The sequence below is a fragment of the Cebidichthys violaceus genome, unplaced genomic scaffold (assembly GCF_023349555.1).
Source record: "Cebidichthys violaceus isolate CVI_PGR_0920_01 unplaced genomic scaffold, fCebVio1.0.p SCAF_23, whole genome shotgun sequence".
NCBI classification, from domain to species: Eukaryota; Metazoa; Chordata; class Actinopteri; order Perciformes; family Stichaeidae; genus Cebidichthys; species Cebidichthys violaceus.
The window spans coordinates 552,458-576,095 of record NW_027176406.1 but is presented as its reverse complement, the minus strand read 5'-3'; the positions used below and the strand labels follow the sequence as shown (position 1 = coordinate 576,095).

The following is a 23,638-nucleotide window of genomic DNA, read 5'->3' as shown; positions in this document are numbered from 1 at the left end:
CAGTGAGAAAGTGAAGCACATTACACGCACACAGACATCCATTACACAATGCGTAGACACAAAGACTTTACAGCAGTGACCTCACCACCTCCTGTAAAATTAAAAGGTTAACGTCAAAATAAAGAATCTTTATTGGCACTTAAACTTAGCATGTGGCCAGCTTCTTTTCTTCTTTCCAACTTTGTCACAAACTTGCTCAAAGTATTGTGACGACGAGGGAAGACGAGCCGAGTTAAAGTGCCAATAAATGTGTTTTATTTAAATGAACAAAGATAACCGTTTTAAAGAAAGATGAGCGTGAGGCGTTGTTGTGAGCAGCATCAGTAATGTGGGAATTGTGCGGTCGTAGACGGCAAAATGACAAACCAAACTAAAAAAAAAAACATAAGAGCAGACACAGAGGAAAATAAATGGGTCGGGCTTTAACTGTGGGAGCACGGCGAGTGGGTTTAACAACAGCATTCCACAACGTTGTAAATTATACAGCATCTAATCAAACACTTTGCCGTCATTAATCTCCGTCACCGTACTTGCACTCGCTAGAGCCAAGTGGGCCCTCCTTCCCTGCTGCTTGTGTTACTCCGTCACGCGGAAAACAACAACATAAACAAGCAATATTTCCTAAATGAGAGGTCAAGTCCGCCCCCTTCTCTCAAACTGGCCGGACACCGGAGAGCTCTGTGTGTCATGGTTCCATCAGACAGACGTGACAGATGTGTTGACGTTGAGATAACAACCGCTAATGAATGACTGCAGCCTCCTGAACGAGGCCATGTGTTTGACTCTACAGGCAGAGACACGCACTACAAACCTGTCTCCAATGTCTCGTTTGCTGTCATGAAGTTTAGAGAATATTTAAAGTTGTTGCTCAGGGCTGAAGTTTAATGGCCGAGCAGAGAAAACAGATCTGCATTACTGGACGGACGAACCACGTCAACGGTAACACGGAGAAATACAAACCCCGAAATATGAACTACCTCCGCTTAATCCATAAGCCTCAATGCCAGGAGGAGCAAGGAGAAAGTGAAAAGTCAAATCCCTGACCCCGGCACCTCCATGTGCTGTAGTTGATTTGTGGGATGACAGAGATACAGCATGCGACTGAGTGGTGGGCTGGAGCCTGGTGTCAGCGGGAGGCCTGGCATCTCTTACAGCTAGACGTGATGAGCACATTGTTGTGCAGCTCGCTGCTGGGAACCAGACATGACTGTAGTTTAATCACAATGCCATTGTGAAATACTGACAATTTACGGAATTGATGCTTTTCTTATTGACAAAGATGGCTTCCTCTTCAAAATACAGGTATATGGATTCATTTTCCCCCAGATAATATGAAAGGGAATAGGCACACAAGTACCCACAGTGGGATCATTGTTTTAAGATGTTTGTATTTGGCAGCCATGGAAACGGCACCGCATCTACTCATTGTCCATGTCAAACCCAGGTGAGCAGTTCACAGCCACGCCTCTGTTAAATCCAGTGCTGTTGACTCCCGGTGGTCATCTGCACTTTGAGCATCAAAGCCCCCAAAACCACACAGATTAACGGCGCGCTCCGTCCCATCGGGGAGGCTTTCAATTATTCACCCCAAAAAAAAAAAATGTGTCTGCGAGCAGTTTTATCTCGGTGAGGAGACCCGCTGTAAAGGAACTCAGGACACTCTCACTCCACTGTGGTGGAAATCCAGGAAAGGCGCCCCCCCCTCCCATCCTCACAGACCACCTGTCTCGTCCTGATGGGTTTTCAGGGTGGTGGGGGAGATAGATCGTAAAAGGGGAGGGGGGGGGGCAAGTAATGGCCCTGATGTGAATAATTTAAACAAGCTGTGGAAACACATAGGGATGTGCAGCTGCTGAAGAAAGCACTATACCGGAGTGATTGAGAACACGGCCCAACAGCACCTGAATCCCCCGTGGTGGTCGTAACAGAGAGACTAGGAGATGTGGGCCAGGTGTGCAGACTCTGTGTGTGAGTGTGTGTGTGTGTGTGTGTTGTGTGTGCGTATCGATATGGACAGATGGGGGGGGGGGGTAGAGTGAGAGAAAAGAGAGTGTTATTGAGTAACTGAAAGTCAAAGTAGTCCACACAGCTGACATACGGAGCGTTGATAAATAATGGACAGTCTCCTTCACCAGCGCCTCCTGTTGTGTGCGGATAAATAGCTCTCTATAAATAGCCCCGGTGATACGGACGGTGGAAGCTTTCTCTCTCCGACCCTCTGGCCCATTATTCCCCGCGGGCGATCACTCCGGGTGGGGGTGCCATTTTGTTTGGACATGCAAAGTGCCCCAGACATTGGCGCATGGACTCAAACTGAACTCGGGGTTGTAACTGAATGACTGCTGCGAGTACAGAAGCTCTAAAGTATGCAGCGTTCATCTCTATGATGCCGTCAGATCTTTCATTTTGCTTTATATATTTCCACCACGGTAGAAGAATTACTTTGGCATTACATCACCAGCCGTAACCATCTGGCTGATTCTCCGTGAGCAGGCGTCCGCTCCGATGGAACCACACTTCCTTCAGGCTCCGTGGAGCCTGTCCTCTGACCTCCCCGTGCCAAGGTACGGCCCAACAACGAGATTCATTCCTCCCAAAGTCATCGATAGAGAGTCACAGAGTCAAGTTTGTTAACGGAGCAACGGCGAGTTGCTGGGCAGATGGGGTCGCGTTGGGTTCACTTGTTAGACCGTCCTTGAAATGTTTCAGTTTCTAAAGCCGCCTCACTGAATCGCTACATGAGCAGTTTTCAGCCGACTCCATGGACGGCAATGTCAGACTGTCTTTCCTCCACTTTAAACCTGACTGAAATATCTCAATGACTGTTGGGCGGATGCTAGGACATTTTTTACAGACATTCATGGTCCCCAGAAGACGAATCCTACTGACTCTGGCGATCCTCTGGCTCTTCCACAAGTTACCATGAAGTGGACATTTTAGGTTCTTAGTGACGTGTCTTGACAGTGGAATGGAATGAATTGGTAATTTACAATTTGGGGTTCGGTGTCTCGCTTAAAGACGCTTGTGGTAAAGAGGAGTCAAACCCCCAACACTACTGAGGACAATCTGCTTTGTGTACAGGGACAGTCCTTACTAATCTTCCAATCATTTCTTTTTGTGCTTTCAGAATTGTCATGCTGCTTCTCTAAAAAGACAAGGCTGAACAACAAATGTATTGGTGCCTGTAAAAATGAGATTGACGGTTCTATACTGGTATACTGGTGGTGGCTGCTGCGTCCTGTTTATCATGTCGGGCCAGTCACAACCTTGAGTCCTGCTCTCTGGAGGACAGAAAGACATTGTGGAGGCAGGCTGTGTGCCGCTCGTCTGCAGGCCTCAAAATTAATTTCAACACGAGAAAGAGACAGAGTGGGGAGACTGTGATGGATCAGACAGACGCGGTGACAGGAACAAACACAAGAGGAAGCAGAGATGGGGAGGAGGGAGGCTCTGTTCCTGTGGCTTAAAATGTCTTGATGCACTGTCAACACACTGTCTGAGTGACAGTGTGCTTTAACAAGCAAGCTCACAAAGAAAGTGTATGAAAGTCGCAAATATGTTTTTGTTTGGGGTGTGATGTGAATGAGTCACTGCTTTAGAAAGGGCCGAGCGATGACTGAATGTGACGTTGAGATGACCTAAAGTCCTTTGCTAAACCACCCAAATAATCTGAGTCATACGTTTTCTCCTCTTCATTTTTCTACTGTATTAATACCAAATTGTCTTTTCTCAAGTCGCAGTTCTCCTCCGTGTTTGTCCAAAGTGTCGTCATTTTATCCTGGTCACAGAGGAACCAAAATCGAATCAGTTCGTCCTTTGAGTCAAAGATGATGTTCATGACAGATGTAATGAAATTCATGAAAATGGAATGGAGACTCTAACCCGCTCACAGGTACTAATGAGAGTTTGAGTGACCGTCCTCGGCCAATACCCTCGGCTTGGGAAGATTCAGAATCTGTATCGAGGTGAAAAGGTTCCCGGTGACGAGGGTTCAGGACAACAAATGGAGCCAAGATAAAACAAAGACATAGTGAAACCTTTTTCCTTTTGGATGTGAGCAACAGCGTGTTACATATCAATAACATAGGGCTGTACCAAAATCACAACTTTTTCAATCGGATTTGACTGATTCAATATCAAGATTTTCCTTCCTCGTTTGTTTTTTTGCCGCGTCATCACCATTCACATGTCAGGATAGGGAACCTGACATTGACAACCACCAGCCCAGCAGAGGCTCTTCTTCCTGAGGAAGCTAAAACAAGCTGGCCCCTGATCCTCTGGTAAACTTCTACAGAAGCGTGATTGAAACCATCCTCTGTCAGTGCTTTACTGTGTGCTGTGCCAGCTGCACAGCAGAGAAGTGGAGGGACCTGGTTAGAACAGCACAGAGGATTGTGGGAGTTACCCTCCCCCCACCTGGACACTGTGTATGCTGGTTCGCCTCCAGAAGAAGGCCAGCAACATCTGCAATGACATCACACACCCGGGTCACTCTCTGTTTGTTCCACTGCCATCAGGAAGAAGATACAGGAGTATCAAAACCTGGACTAACAGGCTGAGGAACAGCTTTTTCCCCAGAGCGGTTTCCTCCATCACCCCCCCCACCCCCCACCCCCCACCCCCACCCCACCCAGCTCAAGAAACAATAACAGGCAATAACACGACACTTTATCAAAGCACCCTGTTCACCTTAAAGCCATTGATGCCTGTGTTTTATCTTGTACATACTGATTTAATGTCTTGTATTTAATCAGAAATGTCTTGTCTTAATGTTTTTATGCATTTTTTACCTTGTTGCTGCTGCACTGACTGATGAGTCGCCGACTCAATTTCGTTGTATCTTTTTATAATGACAATAAACATCCTTATCCTTAAACAACCAATGTGTTTAGAATTAAATTACTCACTAGAGCACAATGTTGTTCATAAATCTAGCTTCTTATTAGCTATATCTTTGAGCCCTACAATGACGGATACTAACATTTTAACAGATCCAGTGGAGCCAATCACTGCTCACTGACGCCATGTTTATCTGCCTCTCGGCCGCATTCCTGCATTAAAACACACACCCACACCCACACACACACACACACACACACACACACACACACACACTGTTCAAACGGCTTAAAAAAGAACAAACTTGGAAGAAAAGTCAGTGAAAACTAATGTAGCGCCGGCACATTTTACTGGTGAATACGGCTTTGGGAGACGTCTCTGAAGAAGATTTATCCCACCTTCAAGAGAGCAGCAGGAGAAGCTGAGGGGGAAATTAATTCTAATGAAGGCGGGTCGGCCTCCTGAGCTGATGAGGTTTATTATCGCCCTCCTGCTTCTGCGGCTGCCGCTGAGGACCGTGGCGACGCAGACAAGGATGAAAACACCGCGCACACACACACACACACACACACACACACACACACATCAATCAGCAGAGACACACAGGAGCCTCTGGTACCTGCCATGGAGTCTTAATGACCCTTACAATCAACAATAAATAGGCTCACATACAGCGATAGAGGGAGATACATCAAAGGCATGATATTGCAGGAATAGAAACTTTGCTATTGGTATCGGATCAAAGCTCTTTCTCTAAACTGGCATTTGTTGATGAGGCCAGATTGATAATTATTGCTGTTTAAAAAAAATCATCATCTTCTCGGGTCGAGATGACACATTAAAACTTGACTTGGCGTGAAAGGCCCGCCTCCCCGCTTAAATCATCTCTATCAACAACAGTTTAAATCATTCCAGTCAGCCCGGTTTCAGGCAATTCAATCGACACGCTCTCTGGAAAGCCCCCACTCAGCAAATCTGAATCACTCACATTGCCGGGGTCGTTGCTGTCTGCCAATCAGGCCCAGCAGGGTTGGGTATAATTTGTGTGTGAGGGGATTTCTTTATATTAAACAACAAATCAGTCCGCTGATTGAACTTCTTTTTTCCTCTGCAAAACAAGATGAAGAGCTTCATTCTCCTCCTCAGGCAGAGCACGTTTGAAGACAGATCTATGGGAGTTCACACAACGACTCTTAGAAAGCTTTGTGCGGAGCTGATTTAAACTTTTTAACTGCCGAATTTTTAACTCATTAAGTAATTACACCCATGTAGCTTCTCTGAGAAGTCAACATTCCACAAAAGCAGATGGTAATTTTGTTTCGTTTAATTCCAAAGCTCTCCACAACTTAATGAGACAATGTTTTCTGGGATCCCTGCAGAGCCCCAGTGCGGCTTATAGAAAGGTCCTTTTACAGCTCCAGACAACACGATGCCTCACCACTGGCTTAGAGAACAGATAGAGGGTTGCAGCTTTATTGTGTCTGTGCCACAGTGAGCGACCCCAAGCCAATAAAACCAGCTCCCTGTTTCAGGAAGCAAGCCGGGCCTCGAATCCAGTGTCTGACAGAGAGATACTGACTTCACCGAGATGAACACATGAAGTCCATTTTGCACACAGACAACTCCCATCTTAGCATCTGTCGGGTGCTTAGCCGATCGACAGTGATCTGGGTCGGAGGTGAGAGAGGACCTCAAACGCAGAGTGGTCGTACTCGGACCCTTCCCTCCGAGCTGCTTTTCCAGCTGGGTGGCTCTGAACCACAGGAAGCCATTTCAGCTTGACAGGCCAGACAGAATCAAAGGCAGAGCGGAGAGGAAACACACACACACACACACACACACACACACACACACACACACACACACACAAGAATCACAACAGAACCATTCGCATCGAGCCCTGACAAGAGAGGGGTGCAGCACTGACCACACACACACACACACACACACACACACACACACACACACACACACACACACACACACACACACACACACATACACACACACACACACACACACACACACACACACACACACAGGGTTTAGAGGCGCATTTATGGGCATGTGCTGCCAGAATAAGGTAGGAGAAACTACGTTGGAAACCTTGGTACAGCGTCTGGGTCACTGTCTGGATGTGTGTCTAATTTCAGGACACAACCACCCACATGGTACAAATCAAATCTCCGGGCAGAGGAAGGGCACAGCAGATAAACGAGGAGGAGTCCCGTTGTGATTGCTGTGCTGTTAATGCGTAGCAGGGCGAGGACCGGGCTTATCTACCCCTATCAAGAAGGTGGCAGAGCTGAGAGCAAGACAACTTACCAGTCGGTACGCGTTGGGACTCCCTTAATGAAGTACTTCAGTGAAGATCCCACCAAGTTGTTATCTGACAGCTGTCTGAGGTTTATGCTAATGCAAAAACTAGCAGCTTCAACAGAACAAGCAAACAGCTGCTCAATCACTGCAGACAAGAAGCTGCAACTCAGACAATGGAGCGCATGTAAAACCAAAGTCGTGTGCTTTCTAAGTGGCCTTCCAGTCGTCTTTGGGTGCAAAGCCAATTAAAAAAGGTGGAAAGTATTTGGGGACTCCCCGGGCTGGTATTATCAGCAAGAGAATATTTGTGCGTCTCAGAGACATCTGGCCAATCTGAGCAGGTGCTTCCAGCAACCGGGCCGTTAGACACAGCCGACAAACAGCACTCACGAGGATCGTCTGGCTGAGGTGTATTCCTTTTATTTGTTTTAAGCTAAGTCAAAGAGTGGGGTAACCTATTTTATGTGTCCTGGTTAACAGCTGTTTAGAGCTACAGCCCTCGTTGCCGATAAAACGAACATTGGTCTTAGACTATTACACTAAGTGCTGGACCTGCCCGGCATGTTCAGCTTCATCTAATTTATGTCCTCCAACAACACACTGAAAGTTGTGCTCAGAGCCATTATCTTGTTGTTATAATCTAAGTTATGTTCATCAAATGTATTGCTGATATAACTAATTTACCTTCATTTCAAATCCAAGTTTTTCAATTGTTAACACTTTAAATAATAATGGGAATCCCTTGCAATTTACATCCCCAGTGTCAACATACAGTGAATGACACTCTATTCTTCTGTCATGCATTTTTCCTGATTATGATGAGTTTAGTGCAGTTCAGTCTGTTGGTAATCTCTCCATGGAGAGCCTGACGAACAACAAGTATTGCATTTTTAAATGCATCCCTTATTTTACTTGAAATGAGAGAAGAACATTTATTTATTATTAGAGCATTTATTATTTATAATTCATACAGTTCAATTTGAAAACTGACAATAAATATTGTTCAGCTGAACTTTCTTCATTTGATCTGACATTCAGTTGTTGACATACAGACGTTAATACAACCGTTAGTCTACTTATATATATATATATATATATATATATATATATATATGGGACTAAATCCTAGCGCTAGTTAGACATTAAAGTGACGTTCCGGAGCTTTGCGTGAGGAAGTTCTCTCTAACTGGACCTCGCTGGATGTGAATTTGATACCTCCGCTCTAGTGTTTCTACAGGAATGTTTGTCATGTAGAATCAAAGAAGTCATTTCTCTCTCTGTCTCCCCGTCTCTCTGGCTGTCACTACTGCTTACTTTCCTCCCCTCTTAGAACTTAGTCTCACCTCTCCTTCTCTGTACCAGGGCTGCACAACAAGTGTCTCTTTCTTCCTGCAACTTACAAAGGAACACATTCATATAGCAGAGACAGCGCGAGCTTCACACTGTTTCCTAAGCGATAAACAATCAACAAACCAAGAGAGAATGTGCACCACATAAGTCAAAGCCATGGGGAGTCGACGGTAAAAGACTGTGTAGTAGTGTGTGTGTGTGTGTGTGTGTGTGTGTGTGTGTGTGTGTGTGTGTGTGTGTGTGTGTGTGTGTGTGTGTGTGTGTCTGCTTGTGTGTGAGCAGGATTGTGATCAGTCACCCTCCATTAAAAATACGAAATACTTCAGCGCCAACTACTCTTGACACTCAGTGGTTGCGACTCCATAGCCAGCCCAAGAGGACCGTCGATGGAGAGGGGAAGTGAAGGGAGTTTCCCCTCTTCCTAACTTTCTTCTCTCTGGGCTCTGGCTCTTCTGTGCCGAATGGTAACTACCAGCACATGCATACAAACAATTAGTACAGGCCCTCCGGCTCCTGGTTTGGCAGCAGAAGAGGATGGAGCTCGCCGCCTCCTTGGCTGTGAGTGGGAACGTGCGTGGACTGGTAAATGGGCCTGACGCCTCCCTGAAGCCCGGCTGTGACCCTGGATGACTCTGCCAGCACCACCAGCGCTCCAGCAGCAGAGCGGATTAACACGGAAGGTGAAGCAACAAACAAACAAACCGTCACAGTTGCAAAAAAAATGATCCCGAAAGGTTTCTTTAAAGTTTAAGTGCGATTCAGACACTTGTCTTGTAGTTACCCGTCCCCCGCCCTCAGTGAGGCCCCTCGCTGCCCCTCACAAAGCTCCTTTGTAGGTGGAGCAGTGCACACTGCATACCACGACTTTACTGTACATTCTTGCCGAGGCGCAGTGTGTGAGAGTTTACCAAAGGGATAATAAGGCACGGAGCATGTAATTCACGGGGAGACAGAATGAGTGGAATTACTTCCCTCCCATTTCTGATACTGATCTGGCCGCATGTTTCCTCGCTGATAAAACCAGAAATCCATGACAACCTTGGCCACACTGGCTGATGGCGGAGGGCCTGGACAAACATAAGAGACAATTGTCACATGAGAGATTGTCTGCTCTGGACAGAGGCCATAGTGCTCTCTCTCTCTCACACACTGCAAGGGATATTTATTCATATGCAGAATATTCCATTACAGCGTCGTATTCTTCTGAAATCATCCCTAATTAAAGACGTCAGAGATTTTCATAGTCCAACAAAATGGCACAAAGATGAACGGGGGAATGGACTAATCATAAACTTTACATTAGAGGCTCACACTGCTGCTGAATTTTTCATACAAAGCTGAAACCTCCAGCAACTCGAGAGCTACAGCTTATATTCGGACTGATTAAGAAAGACACAATCTGTTGCTTCAAAGCATTTGTGACTGTTAAAGACTTCCACATAGATACTTTGCATACTCTGCTCGCATCCGCAATCTCATTATTTTGGTTACTGCCCGAAGCTTATGACCAACAGAGACTGATCATTCACAGAGAGGTTTGCTCCATAGTTCTGCATTGCTGCATTGCTGCAGCCAATGGTCAAACTCACAATTCTTCCCACTTTTCTGCAGACAAAGAGTCCAGATGCATGGTGTCATTCGTGGAGGTGCTGGACCAAAGTGGCGGACCGACAGGCGTCATATCAGCACACCGACAGAGCCATGCTGCTAGCGGGGCTAAAGAAAGAGAGTGGTCCGGGTGGACTTCTTCACCCTTTGGCTTTTTTTTCCATTTGCAACCTAACCCCACAAACCCTGCGGGTGTCACAACTGATATTGATTTGCTTGTTTCTGACATTGCCTCTTTTGCTTTTACCAATACACGTCTCTAAAGAGCAAAGAAAGTTGTTCATTTTGACAATTGCATTGATATAGTGGACAGGCCTTGAGTATTTCATTTGATTGTTCCGGTGCACAGCAGATTTTGGACAAGAATTGTCAACTCTAGGCAGCGGGCCAAAAGTGCCATTTGGACTGGCCAACGAATGTTGCCACCAAGACGCTACTGCTTGCAGAGTAGACAATCAAGTCGCCAAGGATACAGGACTCACAGTCCCCGTTTAGTTCAGACCAAACTACCGGGCAAGTTCACCCCAGCCTGCCTCCGCTGGTGCTTGCCATAAAACAAATGTACTGCATTTTAGAATAGGAGCTGCCCAACTTTAGCTTCACTGGCACCAGCTGATATCATCTCCACTTTATGTTTACTCCAGTTAGTTATCAGTGACCGGCCGCTGGACGTCAGACATGTTGAACATGTCCGCTTTCATCCAATCAGGGACAGGATTGTTACTTCTGACAGGTTCAAATGAATGGTCTCTAAAGAAGACGCAAGCAAACCCATCCACTCGTTCAATCAAATCAATCATGATGCTGACGTCATCATATAGAGGGATCCAGGATGAAGTTGGCTTTTTTTTTTAGCAAAGGTTTATGTCCCGGGTGTTAACAAGGTGCGGCAATATGGCCGACTTTATCAGCAGCTCTGCAGTCTAACCTCCTGCCACGTCCTCTGCAGACCCATGTGGACTCAATACAGCGTCCAGACTCCCCCGTAGCACCAAACCTCACCCCGTTGTTCACTGAACTAAAAGACAACCCAGTTCACGAACACATGGAAGCTCAGTTCATGTGATGATATCAGAGTATTGTGCGTAAACTACAGAAACGTAAGAAACGTGGAGGAGTTGTCCAGCAAGATCTTCAGCGGTACGGACAGAGGATCTCAAACACACAGTTGTGTCTCTCACCATCACTTCATTTGTCTCACTGCCTCATTCACATACAAAGGGAAGGATTGAGTATCAACTGCAGTGCAAAAGAGGAGCAAATGCTGCACTTCAGCCAGAGAAAAGGAGCTGGACTCCTTCTGTACTAGCCATAACTTTCAGTGTGACCCTGGCTTTATGATGATGTAGTGTGCTGACAGTGCATTCCTGTTCCTCTCAAGGAAAATACATAATTTTCTTCTTTTAATTGATACAAGTAGCGCAAGAAAAGGTTACATGTCGGTCGTAACAATTGCACAGAACAAGTGGTGTTCTATCTTAAATTATACAATATATAGCCTTGGGAGTGTAAGACTTCCTGATCTCTATATCTCCCGATCCCATAATGATGAAACAACAGAATAACTTATTGCAGTTAGTGCCTCCGGAAACAAAGGGCACCGAGTTTGAGTCGATGTATTTGCAATGACTCACCAACAGCAAGTGTGGCGCTCCTCATAAATTATGCCACTGGTTATCACCCCGCTAAAACTACAACAAAAAAAAGAAGAGGGATGTGTAATTCAAAAGTAAAAACATGTATTTAATAATACATGGGAAACTGTGCTGTAATGGCTCACAGCAGAGCGGCTCAAAATTCCATTCAAGGAGTACCAGGATGCACGGCGCCTGCAGGCCTACCTCGAGGTGCTGGGAGGAAATCAAACACCAAAATCACCACGCTGGTCCGCAGGCAGGCAGCGCATTAGACACAGGGCAAGGATGCACGCCTGAGGATCGCCACGCTGGTTTCGGTGGCTCGAAAGCTGCTCTGCAGAACTAACTTTGACACCGGGGGGCAACGCTCCAGAGAGTTAACTGTGATGATGCCGTCTGGTGGAATTATCAAAGGACTTCCAGACAGCCTTATCAGCGAGGTTAGACTTGCTAGCTTGATGATAAACACCAAAAACATGGACACTTGGGGGGGGGGGGGGGCATCTGAAAACATTTAGAAAGCTTCATGCAGCAGCAGCAGCAGGTAAAATGCACACCCAGCTGCCACATTGATTAATGCGTGAATTAACATTCATAAAATGATGATTCATCAGATGATGTGTAATCACATGAAATATGGCTTCGCTACGCATCATGCCACAAGAGTTCATGGTATATAATGCATTCATTCATGTATTTAATCATAATGAGCCATGTGTGCGGTGTGAACGCTCAGTATGAAATGTTACTATAAAGGGCGTATTCTCATGTTAACTCTTACATTACAATACGTTACTACATTCTTACCTTTCCGGGAGCTTTGGTCCTGTTGTTGTTGTTGTGGGAGGCCAGGTTGACGTCTTCATGGACGCGGTCCAGCAGCCACAGGAGGAACTCCAGGGCGTCGTGTTGGGAGTTACCGCGAAACTGCGATCCGTACTTTGACACTATAGTCTGGAGGGGAGAGAGCCGCCAGTGAGTCGTCAGCTACATGATTCTAATTGTGACATTAGGTACTTTATAAGTGAAGTAAAGTGCTACTTTACAGAGAAACCTTCTGAAAGCTGTGAATATATATTTCCTATCCAGAGAGTCTACAATACAATAGAAAAATTAAAGCAGTGGCAATTTAATTGGTTTTTATAATGTGACAGCTTGTTAGAGTTGAGGCTGTAGGGGCCACCTGGAGAAGCCAAATGAAACAGGCTTGCTAAGACATCCTTTCTGAAGAATTCTCCAACAAGAAATGTGAATCTCAAGCACCCCTTGTTTACTGGTTTTGACAGCTTGGCTGTGTTCGTCGGGATCAGAGGAATCCCTGAATTGCAAATTTGTACTGAAGCTCTTTACGCTTCCTTCGTCTCCACCTGGCTCACACTTTGACGGATGCAGAGTCATTTCACATTTTGGGTTTGTAAAATATGCCAAAACATGCTTGTAAATGAAAGTTTTACGGTCAAAAAAAAAAAAAAAAGCATTGCCTTCCCCTTTTTCTTCTGAAGAATTTCAGAAAATATGTGACATGGGAAAAGACGTGTGAATAACATTCCTCTTAAAAGTGAGGAGTGCTTTAGCTCAGCACAGTATAATGTCCCTTCAGATGTGAATGGCACCCGACTCAATTAGGCAGGAATTAGCTGCATGAACCGCAGCTGGCAGAAGCAAAGGCAGCGATGAGAGATTATAGCGGAGGGAGCAGCAGACTGTAATCATCGCTTCATAATCCACTAATATGTGATATGCCTCTTATAGCCATTACACCATAACGTGATGTAGCATGTCTGATGATGAAGTCAGGGGCCAGTCACTGAAGAGCTGCTGGTTGATTCCCAAAGAGATACTGAATTCAAACACTGTTTGAGTGTCCCGGAGCAAAGCGTGTACAGCAAGATGGAAAGCTGCAGTCGTTTGAAAACAAGAAAGAGCAGATCAGTCTACTCTTCATTGAAATTGTTTTTTTAAAAGCGTGACGTTCAGCATGAGGAGAGTAATAACCAGACGGAGTCCGTCTGAAACTTGCATTCTTTCTAATGGCCACCAGGGGGCGATAGTCTGGTTGTATAGAAGTCTAGTCTAAAATGACTCTACTTCTCTCTTGATTTATTCCCTCAGTAAACATTGTAAACATGAGTTTATGGTCTCAATCTCTAGTTTCAAGTCTTCTTCAATACAGCATGACATTCATTTAGTAAATTATGATCCATTTAGAGTAAAACAGATCATAAAGCAGGGTGTGCTTTAGGGCGGGGCTACCTTGTGATTGACAGGTTGCTACATTACATTACAGTCATTTAGCAGATGCTTTTATCCAAAGCGACTTACAAGAAGTGTATTCAACATCAAAAGAACTACTAGTCACCAGAAGTCATAAGTGCATCTTCTTTTTTAAACAAGCGTCTAAGAGCCTGAAGCAGAGCATAAGTACAGTGCAGAAACAAACCAATACGAATACAATAAGTGCAACAAACTACTACCATGACGTTGTCCGTGTTTTCATCTTCGAACTTTAACCCTTTCCCAGGGTTTGTTAAAGTTAATTGAATATTTGGTCGCTTAAAAATGTCCTATTCAGCATTCTGTTGTACTTGACTCCACCCTCTTATGTCACTTCTGGTTGCAAAAAAATCAAGATGGCGACGTTCAAAATGCCAAAATTAAGGCTTCAAAACTGTAATCCACGAACCAGAGGGTGACCTCACGATGATTACGTCCACTTCTTATATGCAGACTATGATAATAACTCTTTGGAAGCAGAGCCTGGGCTGTGTCTTTGAAGTAGTTTCTGAGATGTGGTTACTGACAAAATGGGAACATAAAAATTCATAAACAGAGAAAAAGTGCTGGTGGAGTCTTGGCAGAGAGATAATGTTCTCTAATCTTCTCCTCTGATCTCGTCTTGAAAGTGAAACTTGCTTTGCCTCGTGGATCTCAAAGCAAAAAAGCGATGAGTGTTGCAATCCAACACTGGATCCTCACAATAAACCGGTCATAAAATACCAAAGGTTAACAAACATAGAGCTACTTGATTAGCCAACACAACTGGACAGCTGTGTGTTGAGCAATGTTGTTATTACATCAAGAGCCAGATGGACGTTTCTTTAAACTGCATGTTTGCACTAAAATGTTCACTTTTCACTCTTATGGATGACACATAAGTCTGCTCTGATTTTAAGAATGAGATAATCACAACCTTAAGTGTATATATTGTCCAGATGTTGTGGATGTATTTTCACACACAAATATATAGTTTATATTCTGTCTTACTTAACATTACAACAAATCAGACAGGAGAATAATCACCATAGTACAGCAGAGCCTTTTTAAATTCGTGCCCTGGAAACATTGAGGGTTGCTTTGCAGGAATGCTCTGCTATTAACCATGAGGACGCGCACTAACCTAAAGTAATAACAGTAATTACCTCCAGCCTTTTGAAGGTGGCAATTGTCTCAGTGATATAATTGAGGTTGTGGAAAGTGTCGTGTTTTTTATTGCTCTCTCTGGCATAATGGCCACTGGCCAGATTGTAATGTGTGTAATCATCCAACTAACAGATAAAGACAAAATAAGAAGACACTCCGTCTTTCCTCTACATCATTCAGCTAATGTTATATATTTCATCCATTTATCTCTTCCTTTATAAGTGTTTCAACTGTCTATCCATATCTATGAAAATGCAAAGCAGTGGCTCTTCTCTGTGTGACCGGCCACTGTTACAGATACAAACAATAGTATTTGTAGTCAATTACAGATCCTGAGGAAACCGTATATAATTCAATGGATTACTAATCACGATGTTGGTGATTACAAAAAAAAAAGGTTTCTACAAAGGTAATCTGTAGAATATAACATTCATTCATTCATAACTTTGAATAAAGACTTCACAGTACCATCAGTGTTGAGTACTGTTGTCAGGGCAACACCGCCTGATTTAGGTTTACGCTATTAGCACTTTTCAAATGTATTGCCCAGTTTAAAACATTCACAAAGTTACATTACCTCTCACATTGTTTACAGGGTAACTAGTAATCTGTAACCCATTACATTTCTAAAGTAACTTTCCCAATAAGTGCCGGTTGTGTAGTTACTCAGTGTTCGCTAATGAATGTCGACGAGTGACAGCGACGTTTTGCACGATTAACTCTGTTCCAGTCGATCTTCTCCATCAGCTGACTCGACATGTGGATTTCTACTTTTGTATCAAATCAACGGAGCTACTCCACAGTGTTTCCACGCAGCCACTGGTCAGGAGTCGCTGCTCTCCTCCACATCTCCTGTGAGCCGTCTGACTCACTGCAACCAGCGACACAGATAATCATTCAAAATCAACATGGAGACGGCAAATATTGACACATACCTGCGAGCAAGACCCGCTGTCGTCACAACACGCATTTAGCTTCCTAAATAGGCCCATCAGTATCCGCTGAAGGGAGGATGGCATTCCTGCTCGGCTCGGCCTCACTCCCTGCTTTTCTCAGGCCTAAAATAATGGCTGTTGGGTAACTGTGTGAGTTTCAGGCTTCGTCCCTGTCCAGGCCTCTCTGTACAAACACACTGTCCTGCCGGGGGGGGGGGGGGGGGGGGGGGGGGGGGGCGCAGAAAATGCACAGGAACTGTCTAGATCAAAAGATCACATCTGCTACCAGGTTTGAAGAAACGCAACCCTCCGGACGCTCCAGACACACAGCGGCACAGCGATGCCTAATCTTTAGTGAACACTTGTGTAAGCAGCCTCCATCCTTCCACCTCTCTTGTCCTACAGTACAGGTGGTGCTGGGATGTGGCGCAGTGCCAGGCATTCTGCAGCACTTTGTTGTTTTGTTTTTCCTCCTGACTGGGACTCTGCAGCCAGCTGACCGGCGGGGAGGCCACTGCTGCTTCATTTTGAAGAACTTTTGATCAAAGAGGACGGCTCCGCTTTTACAGAGGAGGTGCACAAGAACAGCATCATTCATGTAGCATTAAAAAAAAAAAGCGCAGTTTGCAGGCCTCTGTAAACAGGGATAATCAACTTACAACAACAAGAACTTCAGCTTTAAACGTAAAAAACATTCTGCTTTAGAGGATTGTTTATAAGTGATGTATGCTGTCGGGAGTTCCCGCGACTGGGAGCTAAGTTTGCCGCTCAGACACAAGACTTGGATCTATCTGATTATTTTATAATGCCTCCCTCCAGGCAGCTGTGGTATTACTCAACAGGCAATTTCAGAAGGCCTGAGCTGTATGAACTGTGGACCTCCTACGTTCACAAACCACAGCCAAGAGGCACAGCAATGTGTGTGTGTGTGTGTGTGTGTGTGTGTGTGTGTGTGTGTGTGTGTTTGCGCGCGCTTTGACACAGGAAACATCTAATCACACACAAGGGGGAAGGTTTAGAGTTTGTCTTTGAATCTATCCTTTTATCTTGGCGAGATGTTTCCATGTTGTTCCCTCTGATTGTTGTCCTGAAAGCATCTGAGTCTCATGGGATATGTGGAGTTATTGGCGGTAAGGATTCTGGTTGACAGGAGAGTCTTTCAGAGACCACAACAGACGGGAGAACAAAAGAGAAACAAAAAGAATCATTCAAATTGATTCTGATTGAATTTCACATGCAGCAAAAAACACTTAGTTGGCAGGTCTCAGGTTGGCTTCCTCTTTACACCATATTGAAGTGAGAGGAATGACATGGAGGTGCCTGAACACAGCTTGGGTCAGGACATTCCAGTAGCCATACTTGTGCCGGTTTATTACAGGGTAATTAACGTTTCCAAGAATAGATCCATTGTGGACTTTTTTTTGTTCGCTGCTCCATATTATCTACTTCTTGCCTTGAACTATGGCTCAAAGAAATCCAGAGCAAAGAGCTGCAGGCAGATAAAACAGCTCCCCCCCCCTCCCCTTACTGGAACTCCAGGGGGGCAGAGAAGGAGAGCCTGAGGGTCTCCTGATAGGACTGTACAGCCCCCGATCCTCAGGGAAAGAAGATTATTAAGTGGGAAGTGTTACAGTAAATCTTTGCTGAGCCACCGCACCTCTAAATAAACACTGCAATACTTCGCTCGCCACGCTGTGAGAGGAAATAAAACACTAGTTAGTGCTGCACAGGAGCGCAGCTAGGAAGTGATGATTGAGTTAAAGTCATTGCACACCTACTGGGGTTGTTCATAAAACGATGGCAGCAGGGTGTACCGCATTTTTATGTGGTGGAAGAAAAACACCGGCTGACCCTGAGCCCTCAGACTGCAGAGACAGCAGCCTCGTTATCATTTAGCAGTAACACACTGAAGTCACAGAGCAAAGCACTGCACGCCTGCAATTACCCCTATTGGCAATTAAAGAAAAGGACGCCTCTTATTGGTTAGTGCTACTCTGTGCACTTCATAGTGGTGTGGATGGCATACTGTGTGCATCCCATGTTGGACTCAACCGTGAGCTTACTCTGCACTTAAAGGCACAGAGGGACGTATAATGCGGGAGATGCACTAAAACTGCCCTGATCTTCTTAATATCACCAGCTCTTTTCATCACTGAACCTACTCTGTGCTACTAAGTGCTCTCATCACCTGTAGACTGCGTGTTGAGGTTGCTGTGGTGCACACTGGGTACCTTAAAGTCCACAGACAGCTGTGGGGTGTACTCCAGAGTCCACAGAGCCCTGACGAGCGATGCCAGTTGCTCCGTGACTTCTCCCTTGGCGAGCCGCGTCTCGTCGCTCTTCACCACCCCGTTCATTGTGGTCTGACTCAGGTCCAGCTTGTACCACTCCAGCCCCAGGTACTCTGCGAGCAGGTCCGTGTTGCTCAGACACTGGACCACGGCGTTCATGAAGCAGGTGTTCCCGTGGTTCTTCAGCCCCAGGACACCTGGGATTCTCTCCGCGAACTGGTGCAGCAGTTTGTCTCTGCCGGTGCGCAGGGAGGAAGACGTGCTCGAGGTGTTTTTCACCGCGCGATCCCAAGTCACATGTGCGTCGTCTCTTACGGTTCCCGAGCCGGCGCTGAGGGTGCAAGGTGCGCCATTCCGAAACCCCCCGTCGTCGTCCTCCGCGTCCCGCGCGTCCGCGTCTCCAAAGTGGGTCAAAGTGCCCAAAGTTTTGATGATTCTGTTCATGAAACTCCCCACAGTCTTCAACGACTTCCTTCGGAAGATCTTCCCCGATTTGGGCTTCTTCTCCTTGCGCTTCTCCTCCTTCGATGTCGGCATTTCCTCCTTGACTCTGCTCTGTTTCTCCATGTCTCTACTCTCCTCGCGCGTCTACTGCTGAGATTGACAGTTGTGTAAATTCCGACGCCGGTGTGTCACTTCTCTGCCAGCGTCCCCTGTCCGGATAGCAGAGGTGACACCATCGCGGAGCCGGGAGGCACAACGGCTCACTGTTATTCCGCCCTGCGCTGCCGGTGAACCTCCCTCATCCATCCCAGCACTTACTGAAGGCGTTCATTATCACTCCCGCCGCCGCTGCCGCGAGCAGCATCTCGTCATGCCCGGCACCGCACGAGCCGCTCCGCCGTCCAGCTGCAGCACTGAGCTGCTCCCCTCCCATCGCTCCCAACTTCGCCTGGGAAAAGGCTTGTGATTGTGCGCCTGCCCCCTCCCACTTCATGCACATGGAGGAGATAAGAGAGCAGTGTACACCGTGGGTTCATGTGGTCAGCGGTGGACACGGAAATGGTTTACTTTCCAGGAAGAGTAGCCCTCTCAAAATCATTTACTTAACTAAAAGTATCAATGCCATGTGGTAAAATACTCTTAAATCCCATCTAAGTGTATAAGCAGGCATATGTAGTATTATCAGCAGAATGTACTTCAAAGTATCAAGAGTAGAAGTGTCCCCCCCCTATTTTATTATATCTGACATTATTAGATTGTTGATAACGAGTCATCCATTATGTAACATGTTACTGGTTGAGGGGAGCTGGTTTAACTACATCATGTACGGGTCGGTGGTTCAGTCGGGCCCCTTTCAAAGGGTCACCGGATAAATCTGAGGGGTCACGAGATGATTAACGAGGAATAACAGAAGTCCTGCAACTCAAATTAAACATTTCTAGAATTCCCTCGAATCTTTGTTGTGAAACATTGGATTTTTAATTCCTCTTTGTTCCTCTAGACGTTATTTAAATGAAACCACGGACATCTGAAATGAGACAAGGGGCCCCAGTTGACACTAAGTCACAAGCAAAAATGGCTAAAAGCCACTTAATTAATCTTTTACAGTTCATTGCATTTTATGAGATTTTTTTTTCGATTCTTAGTCTGAATATAGGAGCTATAACTGTCAAATGAAAATAGCGGATTAAAAAAGTGCAATATGCTGAAAACTGTGAAGCATAAAGCAAAACACTGAGAAACTAAAGTAAAGTACATATACCTCAAAACTGTACTTGACGTGTAAACTGTCTGTTCCCTAGAAAAACCTTCACAGGCCTTTAAATCAAGCATCATTTCTCACTAGTTTAACCTCACGGTCGTGCCGCTTCCTCTGGTAACTACTCCCTGGGGTACATGATGGTAAGGAATCACTGGTCTAATATGCTGATTTCTGCCAATTAGGAATTTCATGAAAGGAAAGAAGACAGCATATCTTGTGTGATTGTGTGTGACCCAGCAGCCTCCAGAGGAACTTCATTAGCGAAGCCTTGGAAGGCATTTATCGCAGGTTACAGTGTCCTGGATTACTACTATCATTCCTGGGCTATGAAGTGTGGGAGAGCAGCACGGCTTATCTCCTCTGCTCACTACATAGAGACGTTTATCACACAGGGCTGTCTTACTAACGCTGAAGAAGTGCAGGTTTTTCTTTTCGCGGCGGTGAGCATAAGCGTTACGACTGACCCTCCTCCTCGCCGCTAATACGACCTGAAGAGAGAGTCCGAGCCGAGAAGAGGAGCCTCCTACTCTGCTTCCCTTCAGAGTGGTGCTGATGATGGTACGGAGTGCAACCAGCAGGCTCCGTTTCAAGGAGGAAAGTCAAGAATACTTGTGAAATGTTTTAAACTGAGAGCTAGAAACTGCCATGAGTGCACACAGCAGAGCATGCAAAGCCTCCCGAAAAAAAAATTTTTTTTTACCGACATCATCTGCCTCCAAGACGAGTAGGCAAAGAATAATCTTCTCTCTCCCACACCATGTAGCAAACACGCCACCTGTTCATGTGAGCCAACACAGCAGACGCAAACTATAATCAAGCACGTCTCCCGTGAAATAGGTTTCACATTGAAGCAATAGTGTCGATGCGGAGCATTAAGTCATACCTGCTTTAAGCCGTGTGATGGCTACAGCTCCTGTGGGACTTCTGTAGCATGTGGACTCATGTGGATTCCTCCAGCAACAAAGACCATCTCCCACTGAAACAAAGAGCCCAAACACAACGTAAGGCTCCACTCATCCAGCAGGAACTGCATAGTTAAACTCCTCTGACATGCGTTGGGTCAACTCTCTTTAAATTGATCCTCCTCTTCTGCCTAAATCCACATTTTGAAGGACTTAAGCAAACCCAAGCTGTTTGAATGTGCCTATGGTGTTTTTCACATTGACAACAGAAGGTAGTTGTTATGAAACTACTACAAAGCCATCAACTGGAGGATTTCAATCTCTCCACTCCCAGGACTTGATGAAATATACAACTTTTTTTTTTAAATTCTGCAATAATGACCCCAGGGCACCTCTGAGCTGCTGCCATCCATCTCTCAGACACAGCAGCACTGTGCGTGTTTCAGAGTTCGTGGCTAAGCAGTAACCTCCTCTGGGTTTGGCAGTTGTCTCCTTTTTATTTTGGCCTCGCTATCAGCTTGGATTTGACGCTATTTTCAGATGCTATTTTGCATTTTTCCTTTTTAAAGTCAAGTACCTTTTAATATTTCTCTTGCGAGGATGATTTCTCCCACCGACATCTAATTCCATATCACACGCAATTATTATTCTCTCACTATGAAAAGGGAGGTGCACCGTCGTAAAGACATTCGTGGCCTATATTCTATCGTCTTTGATGTGAGGGAACATCTCATACAAAAGACCAACTCTTTGAACATTAATTTACCAACTCAGACTTATAATAATACAAACAAAAGAGATAGCACGGTGTATTTCTTTCAGAGTGCTGCAGCACGCATAATTAGATCAGTGTTGCTCCGCACTGGCCTAATATGTAAGTCTGCCTATAAATGGAGAGGTAATTTGCCTGTGACGCTCTCCTCTTTAAAGAAGGAAATGTCATTCCCAAAGATGAAGTAGGCAAAAGAGACCATCTGGTCGTCTGAGTCATATATGCCGTCTGCTCCAGGAACAAGTGCTCCCTTAACTAAAAGAACAATGCTCTAGCTCTGTCACACGCTGCCCCGCCACGGCCGCTGTGCTGCACTTAAATACGACCAGATGCAAGAGCATTCAGGATGTACATCACTGGAGTTTTGAGGATTTAGTACATCAAAGCTTACATGTAATACAGCACAATTAAAGTTTAGCAGTTTCTTTTGATTCATGTTCTGAAATAGCTTTGTTTCTTTCACTAATAATGACCACAGACTGTATATAAGAAGTGGACGCAGTCACTACGACGTTTGCAACCAGAAGTTACACGAGAGGGTGGAGCTAAGAACAACAGAACACTGACATATTTAGGCAACAAAGCCCCCATGGTATGTAAGTTTGAATGGATGTATTTTGTTAGTTTGTGTAATTGTACACACGCAATTTATTCAATGACAACATTTTAGGCAATCAACAAAGCTACAATTAACTTTCATTAACTAAAAAGCACACTGTGAAAGGGTTAAAGTTGTAAGACGAAAACTCTCAGACCAGACAACGCTGCGGTAGCGACCTGTCAATCACAAGGTAGCCCCGCCCTAAAGCAGGCTAAAGCACACCCTGCTTTATGGTCTGTTTGACTCTAAATGGATCATAATTTACTAAATGAACATCATGCTGTATTGAAGAAGACTTGAAACTAGAGATTGAGACCAGAAACTCATGTTTACAATGTTTACTGAGGGAATAAATCAAGAGAGAAGTAGAGTCATTTTCTCATAGACTTCTATACAAACTGACTTCTTTTTCAACCAGAGGAGTCGCCCCCTGATGGCCATTAGAGAGAATGCGAGTTTAAGACACTTCATTATTGGCTTCACCTCTCAGCTGCAGGTAGCTGCCTCATGATGATGACCCGCCGTGTGTCTGGGAGGTGTAGCAGACAGTGCTGATCAGTGTAATCCTGGACCACCTGCCTCCTCACAGACAGACGGAGTGAGGAGGAAATCAATACTACTTCATGCATTTTTTACAGCCCTGACTAAATATGATGTTCTACAAAAGTTTTGGAAGATTTAACAAGACGTTGGCCTTCATCAGAACTTAAGTGACTTATCCATTCCTGTGATGTGAATCAGTTTCAGCAGAAAAGAAACAGAAGGGGTTGAGTGGGCGAGTTCTGGCTTCCACCAGGTCCCAGATTACGCAGGCCCCATCTGAGCTGGCAATAACACATTCCTTGTCAATGCCTTTAATCTTAATGCAGTTGGCAGAGGCCTTATGCTTTCTCATGGATTCCAGGAGCTCGAGAGTCCTGCAGGATCTCCCACACACGAGCAAAACACGCACCTGGACGGAGAAGAGACGGCCATCGGCTTAACGGCACACAAGAAGCAACTGACACAGCAATCCCTCCAGAGACTGTGGAGCCCAGGCTAGGGAGCTATTTCTATTCATGGCCTATTTCATCCACAACCAGTCCTACTTTCACTGCATCTCAACTGTCATCAGTGACAGCAGGACACTAGACACACACATGCAGCAAGGAACCAAACCAGCTCACATTATAACTGCAGCAGAAACACATTTGATTCCTGTCTCACAGGTTTGGAGTGTAATCATGAATACCACTTTGTTTTTCTTCAAGTCCCCTGAT

At 45.3% G+C, this 23,638-nt stretch overlaps 1 protein-coding gene across 1 annotated transcript in view; it reads right to left on the bottom strand.

Annotated features, from left to right (window-relative positions):
* Nucleotides 1–19,271, bottom strand: part of usp43b (ubiquitin specific peptidase 43b) — a 62,318-nt gene extending 43,047 nt beyond the window's left edge. The window contains exons 1-2 of the mRNA XM_068719138.1: nt 18,340–19,271; nt 12,561–12,707 (exon numbers count right to left, since the gene is read on the bottom strand). Coding sequence (XP_068575239.1) covers nt 12,561–12,707; nt 18,340–18,966 — 774 coding nt within the window. The 5' untranslated portion in view covers nt 18,967–19,271. The remainder of the gene's footprint in view (nt 1–12,560; nt 12,708–18,339) is intronic.
* Between the last annotated feature and the right edge of the window lie 4,367 nt (nt 19,272–23,638).